Genomic DNA, 19357 nt, shown 5'->3' with positions numbered 1-19357 from the left:
TTTTTTCTCTCTCTCAGAACTGTGAGATATAAACTTGCAATTGCAAATCATAAAGTCCAATTCTGAGGGGAAAAAACACTAATATGATTTTTTTTTTTTTTTCAAAAAATGGTTCTTTTAATAACTGTTCTCTGAAATGTTCGATGGGAAACTGAAAATTGTTCTTCCATGGCATCACTGTGAAAACCTCCTTTTGAACATTTTATTTTTAATAATGTACAGTACAGACCAAAAGTTTGGAAACATTACTATTTTTAAAGTTTTTGAAAGAAGTTTCTTCCACTCATCAAGCCTGCATTTATTTGATAAAAAAAAAAACAGAAAAAACTGTAATATTGTGAAATATTTATTATTATTATTTCTTTATTACTTAAAGAAATAGTTGTAATTGAATATACATTAATAATAATAATTTATTCCTGTGATGCAAAGCTGAATTTTCAGCATCATTACTCCAGCCTTCAGTGTCACATGTAACATCAGTCTATCACATGATCCTTTAGAAATCATTCTAATATTCTGATTTATTATGAGTGTTGGAAACAGTTCTGCTGTCTAATATATTTGATGAATAAAAGGTTAAAAATAACTGCTTTTATTTTATTTTTTTAATTCTATTAATATATATTCTTTTAAAAATGCACTTTGTAATAATGTCTATAATATATTTTCTTTACTATAACTTTTTATCAATTTAACACATCCTTGCTGAATAAAAGTATTGATTTTATTTAAAAAGATTTTTATTTTTTTTTTTTACATTTATTCATCAAAGTATCCCAAAAAAGTCTCACATGTTCTGAAAAAATATTAAGCAGCAGAACTGTTACCTTTGAACTTTGATAATGAATCATCATATTAGAATGATTTCTAAAGGATCATGTGATGATGATCCTAAAAATTCAGCTTTGCATCACAGAAATAAATGATAATTTAAAGTATAATAAACTTAAAAACAATTATTTTAAATTTTAATAATATATCACAATATTACTTTTTTCCTGTATTTTTGATCAAATAAATGCAGGCTTGATGAGCAGAAGAAACTTCTTTCAAAAACATTAAAAATAGTAATGTTTCCAAACTTTGGTCTGTACTGTATGTTGAGTTTAGAGGGATTTTGATTAGATTAACACTATCTTACTTAAAGAAATAGTTCACCACCAAATTAAAATTTGCCAAAAATGTTCTCACCCTCAGACCATCCAAGATTTAGATGTTTTTTCTTTATCAGAACAGATTTGGAGAAATTTAGCATTTCATTACTTTCTCACCAGTGGATCCTCTACGGTGAATGGGTGCCGTCAGAATGAGAGTCCAAACTGCTGTTATAAACATTACAGTAATCTGCAACTAGTGCTTGTGTGTAAGAAGCAAAACCTTCAATTTTTTTTTTTACTTCAAACGGTCACTTCTGACTAACATACCATAATAATTCCCAAATAGTCCATCCCCCTTTGTCCTCTCACATTAAAATCCACCAAAATATTTGTTTAGAACTGTTTTGGATTAATTTTCACTTGTAAATGGAGTTTCTGCATATTTCTCTACTGATTCAGATTAGATGACTTTTTCACTGGAGATATCAAAAATATGGTATAAATAACTCGTAATTAGCAGATTTGAAGTTAAAACATAGTTCACCCAAAAATGAAAATTCTGTCAACATTAATTCACTGTTATGTTGTTCCAAAACTGTATGAATATCTTTCGTCTGTTGTACACAACAGAAGATATTTTGTTGATTGTGGGTTACCAAACATGTGGCCATTTGCTTACACAGTGCCCCCCCATCCCTTCTGTTTTTTAACAGAAGAAAGCATCTCAAACTGGTTTCGAACAATATTGGGGTCGAGTAGATGTTGATATAATCAATTGTTTTGGGTGCACTATCCATTTAAAATCATGTTGATTAAATAGTTTATTAAAAACATGCAGCTTTTTTGCTACAGAAGATGTTAATTGACAGACTGGAGTGGATTATTGTGATGTTTTTATCAGCTGTTTGACGGCACCCATTCACTGCAAAGCATGCTTTGGCGAGCAAGTGATTTAATGCTACATTTCTCCAAGTTGATGAAGAAATAATGTTGGATGGCATGAGGGTGAGTACATTTTAAGAAAATGTACATTTTTGAGTGAACCATTTCTTTAAACTAGTTTATGCCTTTGTAATCTTTATTTATACAAAGAACATTATGTTGTCATGAATTATTGATTTACTTTGGCTTCTGTCGCCACAGTTCTTCTCTCTCTTAACAACACTCTTGCCACAAAACGACAAGAGCCTTTGGGTTTATTGAAAATGTTCTCTGTTGAATTATAGCACTTTGCTCAAGCTTTTACTGCATGTCCTGTGCTTTAGGCAGTACAGATGGCCTCTTTAAAGCTCGAGATGGGTGATTGTAGAGCAGTTAGATCCTTGTCAGCCTGTGTCAGGTGATTAGATCCAACACAAAAGACACAACATGTGTGGCTCTAATCACAGACTGACACTACCCACTTGATAACGAGAGAAAAGGATGGAAGGAGACAAAACGAATGAAAAGAAGCGGTGGGAATGAAAATGAGGCAGGAGGAGGAGGGAAAGAAACTGCATTATAATGAGAAAAGGAGAAGAATAGAGAGGCAGCAAATAAGTGACCTGTGGATGAGCACAGATGGCAAACCACGAGCATCTTACACTTATCTTTTTTAAAAGAGGCACCTGTGGGAGTTCATTTTATGGAAGGCAGCAGCTTTGACATTTTTACATTTAAAATCCATTGGCTGTAAAAAATGTGAGGGGGCACGTGTCCTCCGTCTGAATGGGCCTGATGCTTGTTCGGCAGACCGTAATGTTGTCAGCGCGCAGCAGGAGGGAGCAGAATCTCATTACCTGTTTACAGTTCAAACTGCTGGCTCCCCTTCGGCATGATATGAAGATGGCTTTCATGAGAAATCGAACATTCCAAACGTTCAGAGCTCTTACATGGCCGATATTACATTTTTATTGAGTTTTTCTGACAAATTATTCAGCTGACAAGGCCCAGGTATTTGTGCCTGTGTTTCATGTTTCTTTAAAGGGGGGGTGAAATGCTATTTCATGCATACTGAGTTTTTTACACTGTTAAAGAGTTGGATTCCCATGCTAAACATGGACAAAGTTTCAAAAATTAAGTTGTAAGTTTGAAGGAGTATTTCTGTTCCAAAAATACTCCTTCCAGTTTGTCACAAGTTTCAGAATTTTTTTTTCGAGTATGGCTCTGTGTCACGTTAGATGGAGCGGAATTTCCTTATATGGGTCCTGAGGACACTTCTCCCGGAAGAGTGCGCGCTCCCGTATAGCAGAGCAGAGACGAGAATTTCACTGATCAGAGCGAGAGCGTCGCGAAAAGTCACAAAAGAAGTGTGTTTTTGGTTGCCAGGGCAAGACAACCCTGCACAGATTACCAAAAAAAAAAAACAGCATTAAGGGACCAGTGGATGGAGTTTATTTTTACAGAGCATCAACAGAGTTGTGCAAGTGTTTGTGTTTGTTCCCCTGCATTTCGAAGATGCTTGTTTTACAAACAAGGCCCAGTTTGACACCGGATTTGCACATCGTTTATTTCTTAAGGATAATGCAGTCCCAACGAAAAAGGGTCACGATCGTGTGTTGGAACCGCAGGCGGTGAGTAAAACTGCTTCAAATATCTCTGTTATTAACTTAGCTATCGGCGTGTAAGCACATCAAATAAACAACATGCGATGTTGTCATCAAACTGCACTTTCCACATGTACAGCTTAAAAAAAAAAAAAAAAAAAAAAAAAGACGACAAAGTGGAACTTAGTCATTTTCCAAAACCGCTAAGCAAATATATACAGTTTAAGTACATACCACATAGAGACGTCGTTGTTGATGCTGCTCTTGTTAAATTTCAGCCTCTGGATCTGATTCTGGATCATAAATATACGCTGAAGCTGACTGTTAGCCATGGTTTGTTTTGGTTGCTTTTTTTCCTCCAAACGCTTCCAAACGCTCTCAACGCAAAAGCCTACTGGCGCTCGTGATTCTTTAGCTCCGCCCACACGTCACGCCTCCAGCCGGTCGTTTTTCTGGGAAAAATCGGTACAGACTATCTTTCTCTTATGAATATAATAAAACTAAAGACTTTTTGGAGTTATGAAGGATGCAGTACTACTCTATAGGTACTCAAGATTAACAGGATATTGAGTGAAAACGAGCATTTCACCCCCCCTTTAAATCTCCTGAGATAATGATATTAGATGATTTCTCTCTTCATCAAGATTTATTTGGTTGAGAGTTCATCCCAAAATCAAAAGAAAAAAGAGATACATTTATAATATAAAAAGCAATGTAATAATAATAATAATACATATATTATATATACACACTGTTTTAGGGCTGCCACTAGATAAAAAGAAAATAATGATTAGCGATTAATCACAAACTTGAAACTAAGTATATACAATTTATCTTGCTTAATACGTTAATTTTGTCATTTTTTGTCTATATCCAGTGAAGTAAACCAAAAGATTGAAGGGTGATTCTCACAAAACTGTATTTTCTGCAAGCTAATTTCAAGATAAATTTAGATGGGAGAGTCTTGGGAGACTCCAAAGGGACACCAAAGAACCAAATGATATAAAAACTTCATATAACTGATACATTTGTGCACACTGACTAAACACAGCAACATACACAAGACAAATCAGAACATTATCCTGGATGTGTGTGGAAACAACGTAAATGTACTGAGTGCAAAATAGAATTTTGAATTTGGGACTGAAATATGACCCAGCCATGTTTTTGAAAGCTTGAGATTGGCCAATGTAATGACACATATCGAGACATTCTCCCTAATCAATTATTTCAAGCCCTCATCTTTTAATTTCTTAGACTTTTTAGCCTTTTTGAATCATGTCCACAATTCTTTTTAATTTATTTCCTTTTTACATAGCAATTGAAACAAAGTCTGTACCATTTCCGGTGCAGTAAAAAAAAAAAATTACAATTAAAATGCACTATTTAAATGAGACTGTTTAACCTTTTCAAAGCAGACTTTTTTTTAATCTAAAATGCTTTTTTAATCTAAAATGACTGAAGAGGTCCACACTTCGTTTTCTTTTGATTTGAGGTTGAAATATGATCCATCCATGTTTTTGAAAAGTTTTGTGAGATTTACTCATGTAATCACACTAATTGAGACATTCTTCCTAGTGCACACATCTCAAGTGCTTTTGTTTTCTTTGGGAACATTTGGCCGTAAAGTGCTCCATTCATGCTCATTTGAGCTCTACTTCAGCGTGTAGTGCTGTCTCACGTCAGTGACTGCAGCAAACCTCATTGGCTGCAGTGCCCAACAAAGAAGCCACTCTGTGACATTTTCATCTCAATCACATTGCACATTGCACTGTTGCGTGGTAACCAGGGGCCTGCTCTGAGCCGGTGTCTGGTGACCTGGCATAAGAGTGGCTTGGCAGTCACTTCGCGTCAGATGCAATGACGTTCAGATCAGCACTGACCTGAGGCCTGTGGAACGGAACGGCAGAGCTGTATCTCGAAGCATGGTGCTTGACAGGCATGCTGGACGTTTGCTTAATTGGTCTGTTCCTATGGGCTTTGGCCAATTAGCTCCTCATTCTGCATGGCTAAGTGAGCATTTGCTCAGGAGAGTATAGTATGATGTATAAAACAAGAAACAAGGACTTAATCATTTGTACACGGTTTGAACAAGCACAAAAATGTTCGGTTTTTGCATACTGTTAAGACTAAGCCACCCACACATATAAAGCAGCTTGTTGTTAAGCACATTACAGCATCTTCACAGCAGATAAAGGATGTTCTCTGCTTAAGGCCACAGCTGGATTCTTGAGTTATCATGGACTAAAGTAGATTTCACATTTCATGGATCCCGTTTAAACCTTAATCCATCCATGGTTCTCATTAATCTTGGGGTTTACTGTAAATTTGTAATTTGGGTTAACCAGCTGGATTAACCTGGGTCTTATTTGCATCCAGTGGGGCATAAAATTCTGAGAACATGAGATTTGTGTAAAAGGAAATCTAATTAACCCTGTAAAGCATATGAAATACTAGTCAGAAAATGTTTTTTTTATTTTATTTAATAATTTATAGAACCTTGTCAAAATCTTAAAGAGGTCATATGACTTTCCTACAAAGAACAGTATTTTGTGTATTTGGTGTAATGCTATGTGGTTTAAGGTTCAAAAACACATTATTTTCCACATACTGTACATTAATGTTGCTAGCGTTGATTTTTACAAAGCTCATCATTCTGAAAAATGAGGTGTGCTCTGATTGGCCAGCTATCTAATGCGCTGTGATTGGCCGAATACCTCAAGTGTGTGACGGAAATGTTATGTCCCTTAACATATTTGTAAACACACAGCCTGTCCATGACACTGCGGCAGTGGCAACATACTAAAGCGAGAATAAATGTCATGCCTTCTTTCTTTGCCTAAATATTGGGCGGTGTTATGCAAATCTTTCCACAAAGTGATATCGATTTGTTGGTGCGTGTTTGAATAAAGCATTTTATGAAGGCTTGGATGAGTCTTAATTTTTATAAGTGATTTTTCTTTTCTTTCTTGTCTATTTTCTACCTCAGACTGTTTCAAAATACACCCCAGTACTTGAAGTGCATACTTGAAGCAAATAGCTTTTTACTGCTTCTGTGGTCTGTTTTTTTCTCAGTAAGTGTAATAATAGTGGTTTTATATGGCTGAATGACTGAATCTGAGTGGATTATTGAGTCTTAATGGATTTTATTTATTTTTATAGAGATTTCAGTTTGAGAGAGGAAATGTTCAGGATAGTATTGTGTAGACTGTCCCTTTTCAGTACCAGCAATTTCAAATGTCCTTCATATTCTGGGGAATTTGCAGTAAAATAATATAAAAATATATCTCTTTATTATATAAACTGATATTATGAACCTTGTTTCATGAGGATAGTGCTGTGACAACAACATGTTAAAAGTAAGCACTTAGATCCATGAATGATGATTTTACTGTATTGACTTATAAAACGTTTTATACATAACTCTACACAGCTAGCATTACTTATATTCTTATTGCATATAACAGTGTAGCAACTCTCAGTGCAAACTTTGTTTTGTTGGAGTGGGATGAGGACCTCTCCATAAACTGATTAAAAGCAGACCTCTGGGTGTTGGGGAGTCTATACACACTTTAATTTCTTTCTAATCACAGGCTCCTTGAAAGCCTACAGGTTCCTCTGTGCTGATCTCATGGGTTGAGGACAGGCAGTACTCTGCTACTGAAAGCAGATTTTAGAAGAGCACTCTCTGATTCACATTGGGAGAAGAAGTAAGGCACTCTAATCTTATTCAATGGGGTGTGCCCAAGTATTCATGTAATAATAAAGTTAAATAAGACAGTAAACCAGATTGTAAACTCCAATAAATTGTTGAAAAGTCACATTCAAACCCGTTGTAAAACTGCTGATGTACACACCTCTTCAGAATCAGTTCAAGCTAAGAGCAAGAGGTTTAAAAGGGCCATCGGATGCCCATTTTCCACAAGTTGATATGATTCTTTAGGGTCTTAAAGAAATGTCTAGGACATACTTTGGTTTAAAATTTTCAATGGTAGTGTAAAACAACACTCTTGTTCATAGCGAGCCGTTTCGGTGCATGTCTTTTTAAATGTTAATGAGCTCTGTTGACCCCGACCCTCTCTTCTGTGGGGTTTCCGAGCCGTTCTCTGAAAGACTCTTAACTTGAGCCACATTCATCATGAAACTTGCCAACTAGCATATTATTAGGAAAGGCGATTTGCAAAGATTCATAAAAAAACCTTATACTTCAGTTGGTGAAGCTGGATCACAAATGAATCGCGCAAACATAGACGCATTTAGGCAGACCAGGGCACATTCCATTAAAAAAACACAAGTAATCCATTACGTCTTCAGCGGCTCAGATGTCGGGAGTGAATTTAGGTTTTTATCATATGTGTACACATACTGCCAACACATATTTATATTCAAACAACATAAAAGTTACATTAAGTTAAAGTGCAATTGCATCCAGTGACCGCTTTAAAGCGTCGGTATACTTATTTTTCCACATTCCTTTTTCACATACATTCTTGCACAAGGTATAGTCAAAAGTATACTTAAAAGTATACTCATTGCGGATGAGCCTGGGTGAATGAGTTCGATATATGCACAGAGTGGACTCGTTCTGTCTTAACATTCGCCTGTGCTGTTGGACGCGGACACAAAAATCTGACTGCACGTGTACGGATGTGTATAGATGTGTGTGGGATCTTCTGAAGATGAAAATTATGTCACGCAGAAATTATGAGAAACCGACACCTAACAAAAACGGCCGAAGTATACATTGGGATTTTGTCAACCAAAGTTTAGTCACAAAATAGGCCAAAAATAGTCAGTCGCAGGGAGAAAAAAAACTAAGAGTCAATGACAGACAGACTATTAACATTTGGTCCTTGTGATAATTGATATATCGGCCAGTGAATCCAAACATCATTCATCAACCTGAAATCATTTAAAACTGAAATGTTGCATGCTTCATTTTACATGGCAGCTCGTACTAATGTAAACCTAGATAAATGTGCACTATTAGGCACATATCCAACTTAAAATATGCCCTCATTGTTGTATCTTCATAACATTAAAGTTGAACTACAGGTGTCACACTATTTTAGTGATTTTCTTTCTGGGCCTTGAACGTGGTAGTTGAGTTGCTGTCTATGGCGGTTTAGAAAGCTCTCAGATTTAATCAAAAATAACTTGTGTTCTGAAGATTAACAATGATCTTATGGTTTGGAACGACATGAGGGTGAGTAACTAATGACAGAATTTTTGGGTGAACTAACCTTTTGTCAGCTGTCAGCCATGTCGGTACACAAAAGAGTTGTCTGAACTCATTTACCCAGTGCATTTTTTACAAACGTGCATCTGTGCACCATTTATGTGCATCCCTGTCTATAGAAAGCTTGAAATGTCTTCATTAAATACTCTCTGATTATGTGATTCTTATAAAAGTTGCATTTCTTTCTAAAGTTGCATCCACTGTTATGCAGAGATGGTCGTAGACTTCATCTTTGCAGTCAACACTGACTCAGAAAACACTAGTTCAATAACAAATAATTCAAATATCCCCAAGTATTTTCTGACACAATCATAGGCACGATCGAAGCATGTTCCTGGTGCTTTGCGGCAAGCTTTGTGTGTGCGCTTGAGTGTGGAATAGGCCTCCCCAGCATAAGTAATAAAATAAATATAAACATGTGATTAATCAACTAATGCCTAGTCAACTAGAATAATATTAAGTCTGGGGCAGCTCTATACTGGCAACCACCCAGAACACTTTAGCAACCCCATAACAATGACATGGAAACCACCAGGAGCATCCTAGCAACTCCAGCATTGAAATGCTCTTGCACCCATCCAGAACACCCCTGCTTGGCTATTTGAAATGGCATTTTAATAGGTGATGGGAAAGACAGATAATATTTACTGATTTTTTTTTTTTTTTTTTTTTTTCCTGAGAGCAGCGTCCCTTTAATTAAAGTTACAGAGTAACCCAGATCATTATATTCAAACAGCTGAACAGAACGACTGGCCAGAGCCTGATAAATTCAGAGACTGCATGTGCTCTGATGTGTCTGACAGGAGACTAATAGTCCTCACAAGCTGTGGCGGCACCAGGCTCAAACTGGCACATAAGACCAGGGAACACACTAATGTAAGGTCACTCCGTGGCTCATGCTTGAGAATAAAAAAGTTCAGAGCGGTTTCATAGTGGCAGCATGTGCTGTCCTATGACTCCTCAGTTATATTAACAAAGCTTAGAAATGGTTTTACTGCTTAAACTTAATTTAACAGTGGATTTCAAAAACCTTAATTATATTCATATTTAATAGTTAACCAATCAGTCGTAGGATTGGCACTGTCTTTGCATCCCAGTGCAGTGACTCTTGATCCGGTGCATTATTTCAGTATTATTAGAGAGCGAGGGAAGTGGTTTCAGCACTGGGTGCTCAGACTCCCGTGACTTCAGTGTGTGGGAGGGGAATTCCAGAGGGTGAAAGCCTGTGCCAACCTGAGCTCATTGTAGGCTGATCTGAGATCACCTTTTGTCCTCGTGATAATGAACAATTTCAGGGTACAGATCGGGGAGGACCGTTCCCGATGCTTCCAGCCCCCCTTTAAGCTCATATCTCTGCTAAAAACATCTGTTTGGTTTTGATTATCATGTCTATTTATGTTGAAATCATGCATTTTAAACCAAATTAGTTTAAACTTCTGATACACGTTTTTTTGAGTGCACACATCCAAAGCACGTGCACGGAAAGCCACTGTCACACACAGCATGTGAGTATCAAACAAAGTTCTCTTTCATGTCTTATTGCACTTTAACTGTCAAATAAACAAAGTTAAAATTAGTTTTTATAAGTAATAAAAACAGTCAGTCATGTCTGTGAAGGTAAACAGCTGGGAAATACAGTTTATTGCATGTTTATTTTAGATCTTTGTGGCAGCAGCATAATATACAGTAAATAAATCAATAAATCCACTGCTCTCTTGTCTGTTCTGAGGCTGGGACTTGTCTTTTTCATGTTTTCTGGGTTGATGGATGCACCAGGGACCCGACTGAAGTATGGAAAATGTCAGATTTTTATGATGTGTCCACCTATATACCATTGCTTCTGGCCAAAATATCAGTCCATAATCCATAATAATGCTTCCTCTAGTAAAAGTCCATCCATGTTGGTTTCACACATCAAAATCCACATATTTGTTTAGAAATGTTTTGCACTGGGGAAAGCAGTATTATGAATGTAGGACTCATATTTAGATGGAAGCAGTGGTTTGAAGTTAGAAAAAATCTTCATTAAGGATTTGTTTGTTAAAAACACACAGCTTTTCACTTCACAGGAATTAGTTGATGGACTGGAGACGTGTGGGATATTTGTGATTATTGTAATGTTTTTATCATCTTTTGGATTTTCATTTATGGTTGAACTTGGAGCAGTTTCCAGCATATTTGGTAAACAATTGTTTTTTTTTTTTCATTTAATATACTATGCAAATAGTACATATTGTTTACAATAAATATAATATAATAAATTATAATTAATGTTCTTTTTTCCTTCCCCACAATGTTTGAGACATGGTTATGTCCTTATATTGACTTAACTAACTACAGTATATTAGAATCAATATGAGAAAGTCTGACAAACCGTGCTGTGCTGTGTTGCACCAGGCCTTAATTAATCAAAAAGGTTTAAATGCTTTTTGACAATTTGCGTTCAGAATTCACAGTTTGAATGGTCGTGACATTTTTGGCCTAGAGCCATGGGATTTAAGCATTTTAAAGTTGGATGTATAAATGAATATTTGTGAGGCTTTGAAAACTAGTTTTGTGCTGAAACCCCTGGGTGACTGGATGTGCCTCTGGGGATATATTGAGGCAGTCTTCCACTGATGCATTTTATCGCCTTCAATCCTGCATAGCCACTGTGACTCATTCAGACACAATCAAACCTTCTGCATATTTGCAATACCGTTGAAAGGATACTGATTCTGAGGGGCACTGCTGGAGAAACGGCTCTTGATGTTTTATTGGAAAAGAGGGTGGATGGGATGATGACCTAATGGACAGAACAGCAGTAGCACTGGTAGTTAAAACCCTTCATCCTTTGCTTTAAAGCTGAGGTGTTTTGGGATTAGTTACATGCAGAAGTTTAATAGTTAGCAGGCCTTAACAAGTACCATTTACAGTTATATAATGTGCAGTTTAAAATAAGCAAAAGGTTCTTTTTGATGTTTAAAAGTCTTATGCAACACATTTGGTTTAAACTAATTTAAAAAGTAATACTTGTGAAATTAGTGCAAAAGTAGCAAGACTTTTATGCTCCTTATACCAAGGCTGCATTTATTCTACTCTACTAAAAAAAGTAGAATGAAATATTACTACTGTTTTCTGTTTTAAATATTTTCAGTGTAATTTAGTTTTGTTAGGTTAAAGTTCAACTTTAAATGAATCTCATTTGACACAAACACGACGCGTGACACATGATTCATGAATATTCAGCTTTCCCATTTTAACATATATTAAAATAGAAAAGTTATTTTAAATTCTAATAATATTTCACAATATTAATATGTATACTGTAGGCCAATATTTCTATTTTTACTGTATTTCATCATATAAGTGAAGCCTTGGTGACCATAAGTGACTTCTTTCAAAAGCATAGAAAAAAACTTGACTAGTGTAATAAGATGAGTGGAATAACTACAATCTTATGATGTTTTGATAACAAATTGACAGTAAAGTGAGTCAGAAGATTGATGAGTATAGCCAGGCTGACAGCTGGTACAGCTGACAGTGACGGACAGGATAATGATTGTTTGAGACAGAAGGCATGTTTTTTCTTCAGATTATCAGCATAAAATTGGTTTCTTTTGATGCTGTATCACCAATATAAAGGTGTTGATGAATACAAATGATGCTCTAACTGAGACTGTTGACTTCTGTCGTTAATGATAATGGACCTAGAACAGACACTTGTGGCACACCAATCTTTGTCAGTGCTAATTTGAACATGAAACGCTAGCAATATTGCTATTTGTTTACAACAATATTGAAAACAAGTCAATTTTTGTTTTTTAACAGCTTTACGCAAAACATGCCTTCAGGTTTGAAAGATATCATGATAAAACTCTTGGGTGCAATAGACCAAGACACTGGTTGGTGTAGGGGACTGTGGATGAAAAGCATATTTGAAATGGCAGTAAACTGTTTTTAATCGTCAAGGATTATTACCATCAAGTGATAAAGATATTTATTTCTCTTTCATCATTTTGCCTGACTAGCAGCTGTCATGTTTATTCATTTACTGATTCATTCAGTTACCAGTCACTTCCACATAACCTGTGGGCACAGTATAAACACTTACATGGTAATCATATTGTGCAGTACTGTCATGTGTATTCTGTATGGTTGTGTAGTGTGCCTTGTGATGTCCTGTGAATAACTTGCACCTTGTAATTAATTTTTTAAAATCGGAATTTTTTAAAACAACTGAAATTAACCTCTCTTGATCCTTAAAGCTCATTAAAGCTACCATATACATTTTTGGAGCAACCTACTAATGATGTGATAGTAGCTCATTTTATTTGTTTTTGTAGCCGCATCTTCATCTTGACATTTGGCAATTAACTATAAAGTATCACTGCTTTCTCTATTTGTGTTTTTATTATTGGCAGTGAAATTTTTCAAATTGGAATTTAGACACTATCCACTTTTTATTTTATTTTATGAATCTACTGCGTTTTAGATTTTGGGCTGCACTCCGGGAACAAAGACTGAAACAAATCACTTCAAATCATGTTGCACTGCAAACAATCCTTATCTGCCTGTTTGAATAAAGGAGCTATACACGTTCCTTCATGTTCTGTTTTCAGATAACATTACATTTGGTATTGACATGGAATAACAAGAATAGATGGCAAGAGCTCTTTTCAATTCGCTGCATTCTTTTCCTCCTCATTATTAGAATTTTTCCTTTGTATTCTTCAGTATTAAAAAAAGAAAACATGTACTCTTGTGTTTTTGGTCTTCTCTCCCAATTTAATGTACGATATGACCCACAAATAACTCACTGAAATGTATTAAGCTTCTTTCCTCTCCAACTCTTCATGTCTTTTTTTCAGGCTTGTTTTCACATGGATGCTTTAAAATGTAATTGTCTCTTCTTTTCACTTCCAATCTTTATTAGCAGTATTTACTGAAATGTTTCTAAAGCAGGTACATCCAGTATTTATCTGTCAAAATGACAGAAATCACTTTGAAATACCACAGTCTGAAATATTATCACTCAATGATTAATGTCAACGAACATTTTTGAATAAGTCAACATATGTTACATAATATGTGACCCTGGACCACAAAACCAGTCTTAAGTGAAATTGAGATGTATACATCATCTGAAAGCTGAATAAATATTCATCCACAAAATGTATTATTTTTCAATAAGTTTTCAGAAGTCATATAATAGCTGTGTGTGAGGCACAGACAGAAATTTAGGTTATTATTCCTTGAAAGTCTTATTTTGAACCTCACTGAGCTCGCAATGACACACTGGGGGAAGAAGGGTCTATAGTCCCTATTCATAGAAAGTTCCTTTTGAACTCCACTTGAGACACAAAATTATGCAGGTTAGAAACACCATTGAGGATTTAGAATGAGTTGCGTAAATAGTTCTGACCAAATGAATTGGTGAAGTGCATTGGTTGTGCTGTTTGTGTCTGTGCTGCCCCCTTTAGTATTGTCTTTGACACTACATGCATGACACGAGGCAATATGGAGCTTATGCATCACTTATTGATTTGTTTGACTTAATGAAGTTTTGTGTGTGTGTGTGTGTGTGTGTGTGTGATATGTTGCTCTTGTTAATCTGTAGGTGAAGGAAGCCATGCAGAGAATCCATGACAGAGGAAACATAGGGAAGCTGATTTTGGACGTGGAAAAGTCTCCCACGCCTTTGGTGAGTAAGTCATCCTAAAACCTGCCTTTGAATTTAGACCCGTGTTCAAGGCGAGCAAAACATTATGTGCACAACATAATAATTATCATGTCAACCATTGGTGCTGCCCTTTCATTTTTCATTGTTGGGTTTTCTAACATCATTATTTATGTATTTATCCAAAACCGTGTGACGAAGAAAGGGATCTTTTAAGAAGCACAAAGGCACATCTGAATAATACACCTGTTTACTTAAAGAAGGAACAAAAAATGGTATTATGACAGTGATCCGAGAGTCGGGTGACATCACCATCAGCTGTTTCCATGGAGACTGCACCATGTGACGCCGTTCTCAGAGGAGACGTTCTGTGGAAAACGTGGCCTACAACAGCTTGCTTTCATGAGATCTACCTTTAGTGTCTTCACAGAGGAGCGACTGAAGAAGAACCTGATAAAATAGTTCTCCATTTTCTCCCTCCCCAGATTTGATTGTGTAGATGTTGATCTTCTAGCTCAGAAGCCTTTCTCTGCTGTGTCCTAGATGTTTCTCCTCAAATGAGGAAGGTGTTGGAAGGATCAGCTGATAATGTCTAAAGTGATAGTTTAACTAAAAACCTAATTTCTGTCATCATTTACTTTCTTCCTTCTGTAGAACACTAAACAACACTCGACTAAACAACATCAGGTTATTTTAGTATCATTGAGTTTTTATTTATAGGTTTTATTAACTGTTTGAAATAGTTTTTTAGTAGTGCTGTCAAAAGCATCCAAAATAAACGTTTTTGTTTACATAATGTATGTGTGTGTACTGTGTAGATTTATTATGTATATATACACATGCATGCATGAATATATTTAAGAAAAATATTGTATATTTCTGTATTAAATATATTTATACATAATATAATATATATTATGTAAATATAAATATATTTGTGGAAATACATGTAAATACTTTCTAAATACATTTAGATATTTATATATATATATATATAATTTATATATACATAATAAATGTACACAGTACACACACATTTACATAAACAAATTTTTTTATTTTGGATGCAGTTAATCGCAATTAATCATTTGATGGCACTAGTTTTTAGTTATATTTTTCATTTTTTATTTTAATATTTTATTTTTTATTTTTAAAGTTTTAGTCATTTTGGTTTATATTTTTTTATTTAATAAGCCTTTATATCTATATCTTTTGGTCATTTTTTCATTTACCAAATTAAAACAAAAAATGTTTCCTTGGCGACTATCTGACATAAAAAAAATTTGTAAAAAATTATGCTATTTTTAAAAATGTTTTTAGATGAACCATGAACAACATCAGACTGTATTTTTCACTTTTCACTTGGCTTTATAAATAAAAATATTTGTATGGTTTTATTTTTAGTTTAAGTTAACTATAATAACCCTAAACATCATTAGACTGCATTTACTTTCAATTTATGCACAAAATAATAATAGTAATAATAATAATAAAATTTAACATTTGATTTCAGTTTTGCTGTAACTTGGTTATCTGTTATGTTTTGTAATTTTTGCTATTTTTTTTAATTTAAAGTGTATAATTTGACGTTTGCTTCTGTGTAAAAAAAAAAGTAACTCTTAAAGGCACTGCACAAAATAATAATAATAATTATTATTATTCAATATTTTCTTTTGTGTTCCATATAAGAAAGAACATCATACAGGTTTGGAACGGAGTAAACAGATATTCTCTCTCTCTCTCTCTCTCTCTCTCTCTCTCTCTCTCTCTCTCTCATCATTCTAAGTAACAGGAGACTGTGATTCTGTGTGAAAACACAATGATCTTTGATTTCTCTTTCAGATGGCCAATGACAGCACAGAGACCAGTGAGGCAGGTGAGGAAGAAGAGGAGCAGGAGGAAGACAATGACAACAAAGAGCGAATGCCTTTCATTCAGTGAAGCCAGACTCATCCAGAGACTCTCGTGAACCTGAGCTGAGCTCCGTGTCATTGTGAAACGTATCTGTGTGTGTGAGATGTGTTCGGTTTGTTGTTTGTGTGTTTCTTTGCCTGTTTTGGACGATGCAGTTAAAAATAATCCAAAACACTTAGTGTGGTGTTACATGTTCGACTGAAGTGCCATTCTTAGTGCGGTGTTGAATTGTTGCAGTGTTTTAGACCAAAACGTTACTGTAGGATAGGATTGCCTTTTCATGAAAGCCTTTTGCAGCCTTTCGGATGTTTTATTTGGCCCCGTCAGTCAGTGAACTGAAAGATGACTGCAGTCCAAGTCCAAAACTAATGCTTGCCAAGAGACAAATGGAAGTCAAAATTGGTTTTGGCAAGTAAATGAAACGCAGCAGTGGCTGGAAACTTTATAAGGAAGTGCAATTTAATACATGGTGTAGGTCCAACAGTAGGATATAAGTGACTTTAAGACTTTTACCTCCGTGGGCAATTTATCATCTTATGATTGTTATGGAAAAGTTTTTTTTTCTCTCTATAACTCCATCCTCTCAAAAAAAATACATAATTCTCTACCAAAAAAAGATAATACTGTAATTTATTCACCCTCGTGTCACTCCAAACCCGTATGAAATTTCACATTTAACAAAAAAAAAAAGTTGCTTTTGACATCTGATGAAGGCCTTGAAGTTTGCAGAAACAACTCTGTTTCTGAAGAAAACTAAAGTATGTTCGCAGAGTGAGTGTTGCTCTTTTCTTCAGAAGTTTACGATTTTTGGTCGAGCATCTGCATTTTATTTTGGTCTATTTCCAAGCATGTTGGTAACCACTGACTTCTATTGTATAGACAAAAAAAACACCGTGACATTTCTCAAAGTATCTTCTTTCATTTTCCACACGAGAAAGAAAGTCATACAGGTTTGGTATGACATGAGTGTGAGTACATAATGCCTACATTAAACCATTTCATCCATAAGGACAAACTGGATTTTTACAAAATAATTTGAATTCAATAAAATGATCTGGATTCAATGCGCAGGTGTGGCAGGTTAATTTTGGACACCGCTGCAGTGCTGCTGATGCATTTGCGTGAGTGAGACTGTGAGATTGTGTGTTTTTGACTGAAATAATTGAAGAAAGTTAAAGGAGGAAGTCATCTGGAGCTTCTAGTTGTCATGTAGGTGCTTGTTTGGGTGGCACATTTTTAGTGTGGCACTGTTTTTCTGCTCCGAGCATCTGCGTTGCTCTTGGTACATCTCTGATCACATTATTTAAGCCTTTAGAAAGACATTTAAATGAGTTGTCATGATCAGCTACTAAATGTAATATACCCATATAGTGTTATGCACGCTCCTTAAAGAAAGAGCTCACCTCAAAATTGAAATACTGGCATAATTTACTCACCCTCATGGCATTCCAGACTCTTTCTTACTTCTATGGAACAGAAATGGAGATGTTTCGCAGATTGTTCATGCTGCTCTTTTCCATACAGTGGCCCAGGGGGTGAGTAAACAGTGACTCGGGTGCTTTTGTTTGGGATGAACTGTGTCAGTAGATCACCAGTTAATGTTCTGATGTTTAGGTCAAATCCAAGCATCATGACTTTAATTTCAAGCTAGTAATCAACAACAACAAAAAATGATATATTAATAATTCTTAGTGCCTTTTGTCGCATATCTGCACTGAAGACCAGAAGGCTTGTCAGTGTTTGTTTTTCTTTTTGTATTTCATTGAGAATAAACACTTTAATGTCTTAAAACCTTTTTTGCTTACATATACCTCAGAAATGAAAACAGTGGTTGTGTCTGAAGTTGTATTAGTTGTGTGTGTATGTGAAGGTATGCTGTGTTTCATCTCCTCTTAAATTATTAATTAGGTGGCTTTATAGGGAATACATATAAAAACAACCAGTCTGATAGTAACTGATCATGGCTTGCACTCATCATTGTTCCTCCTTTTTGAGTTGTTTCTTTAAATTAAAAGAAAAGTTCACCAAAAAATGAAACTTTTGCTTATAACTTAAACTCCAAGATGAGTTGATGAGTTTTTTTCTTCATTGGAACAGATTTGGAAAAATGTAGCATTATATCACTTGCTCACCAATGGATCCTTTGCAGTGAATGGGTGCCGTCAGACTGAAAGTATCAGAATAATTCACACAAGTAATCCTCACCACTCCAGTCTATCAAGCCTGAAAGAGAGTATGTTTTCAGAAAGGTTTTATTTCTGAGTGAACTATTTCTTTAAGCGAGAATGACTTCCGCATGAGCAAAAATGACTCAAACCCATTCCCCTTCTATTCTGACCTACAAATTCAATGTTTTTTGCTTGTTTCTTTATTGTGCATGATATGAAAGGCACACATATATGACAGCATCTTTCCACATTTTCCTGTTTATTTTGGGTTACAATTGCTTTCTTTGAAGACTTTCTGATGTGTTAGTGGGTCCCCGCTCAAGACACACAAAAGCATATTGTTGCTGTATAGTTTTAAGATTGTAGACGTGCTTTTATGTTGTGGCAGATTGCAAACACATAAAATCTAAATAAAATGTTGTGCAGAGCATTTCTATGGAGTGTTATTTGATCTTTATGCCATTAAAATGCTGCTCCGCACATCATCCTCATAACATTTCACACGGCTCCTGTCTGATATTTTGCAGCAGAACTGGTAACACTGATTGATACATGACTGACACAACTTATTATTTTTCTTGATAACCCTAGAGGTTACTTACAAATGGCACTGAGAAATTAACAAAGCATCACTTTGCTCTTTCCAGTTAAAAAAATTGTGGTCAGTGGCCTTTTCAAGGTTTTTTTTTATTCAAAAATCTGAAATATGGCTGTGATAAATGTGTATTTGACCTTTCCCCTGGATTTCTGAA

At 35.4% G+C, this 19357-nt stretch overlaps 1 protein-coding gene across 1 annotated transcript in view; it reads left to right on the top strand.

Annotated features, from left to right (window-relative positions):
- vat1l (vesicle amine transport 1-like) overlaps positions 1–19035 on the top strand; it is a 29456-nt gene extending 10421 nt beyond the window's left edge. Inside the window, exons 8-9 of the mRNA XM_026268465.1 lie at positions 14464–14547; positions 16366–19035. Of these exons, the coding sequence (XP_026124250.1) occupies positions 14464–14547; positions 16366–16464 (183 nt within the window). The 3' untranslated portion in view covers positions 16465–19035. The remainder of the gene's footprint in view (positions 1–14463; positions 14548–16365) is intronic.
- Positions 19036–19357: the final 322 nt, after the last annotated feature.

Source organism: Carassius auratus, chromosome 7, assembly GCF_003368295.1.
Source record: "Carassius auratus strain Wakin chromosome 7, ASM336829v1, whole genome shotgun sequence".
NCBI lineage: Eukaryota > Metazoa > Chordata > Actinopteri > Cypriniformes > Cyprinidae > Carassius > Carassius auratus.
This window is presented reverse-complemented; position numbering and strand designations above follow the sequence as displayed.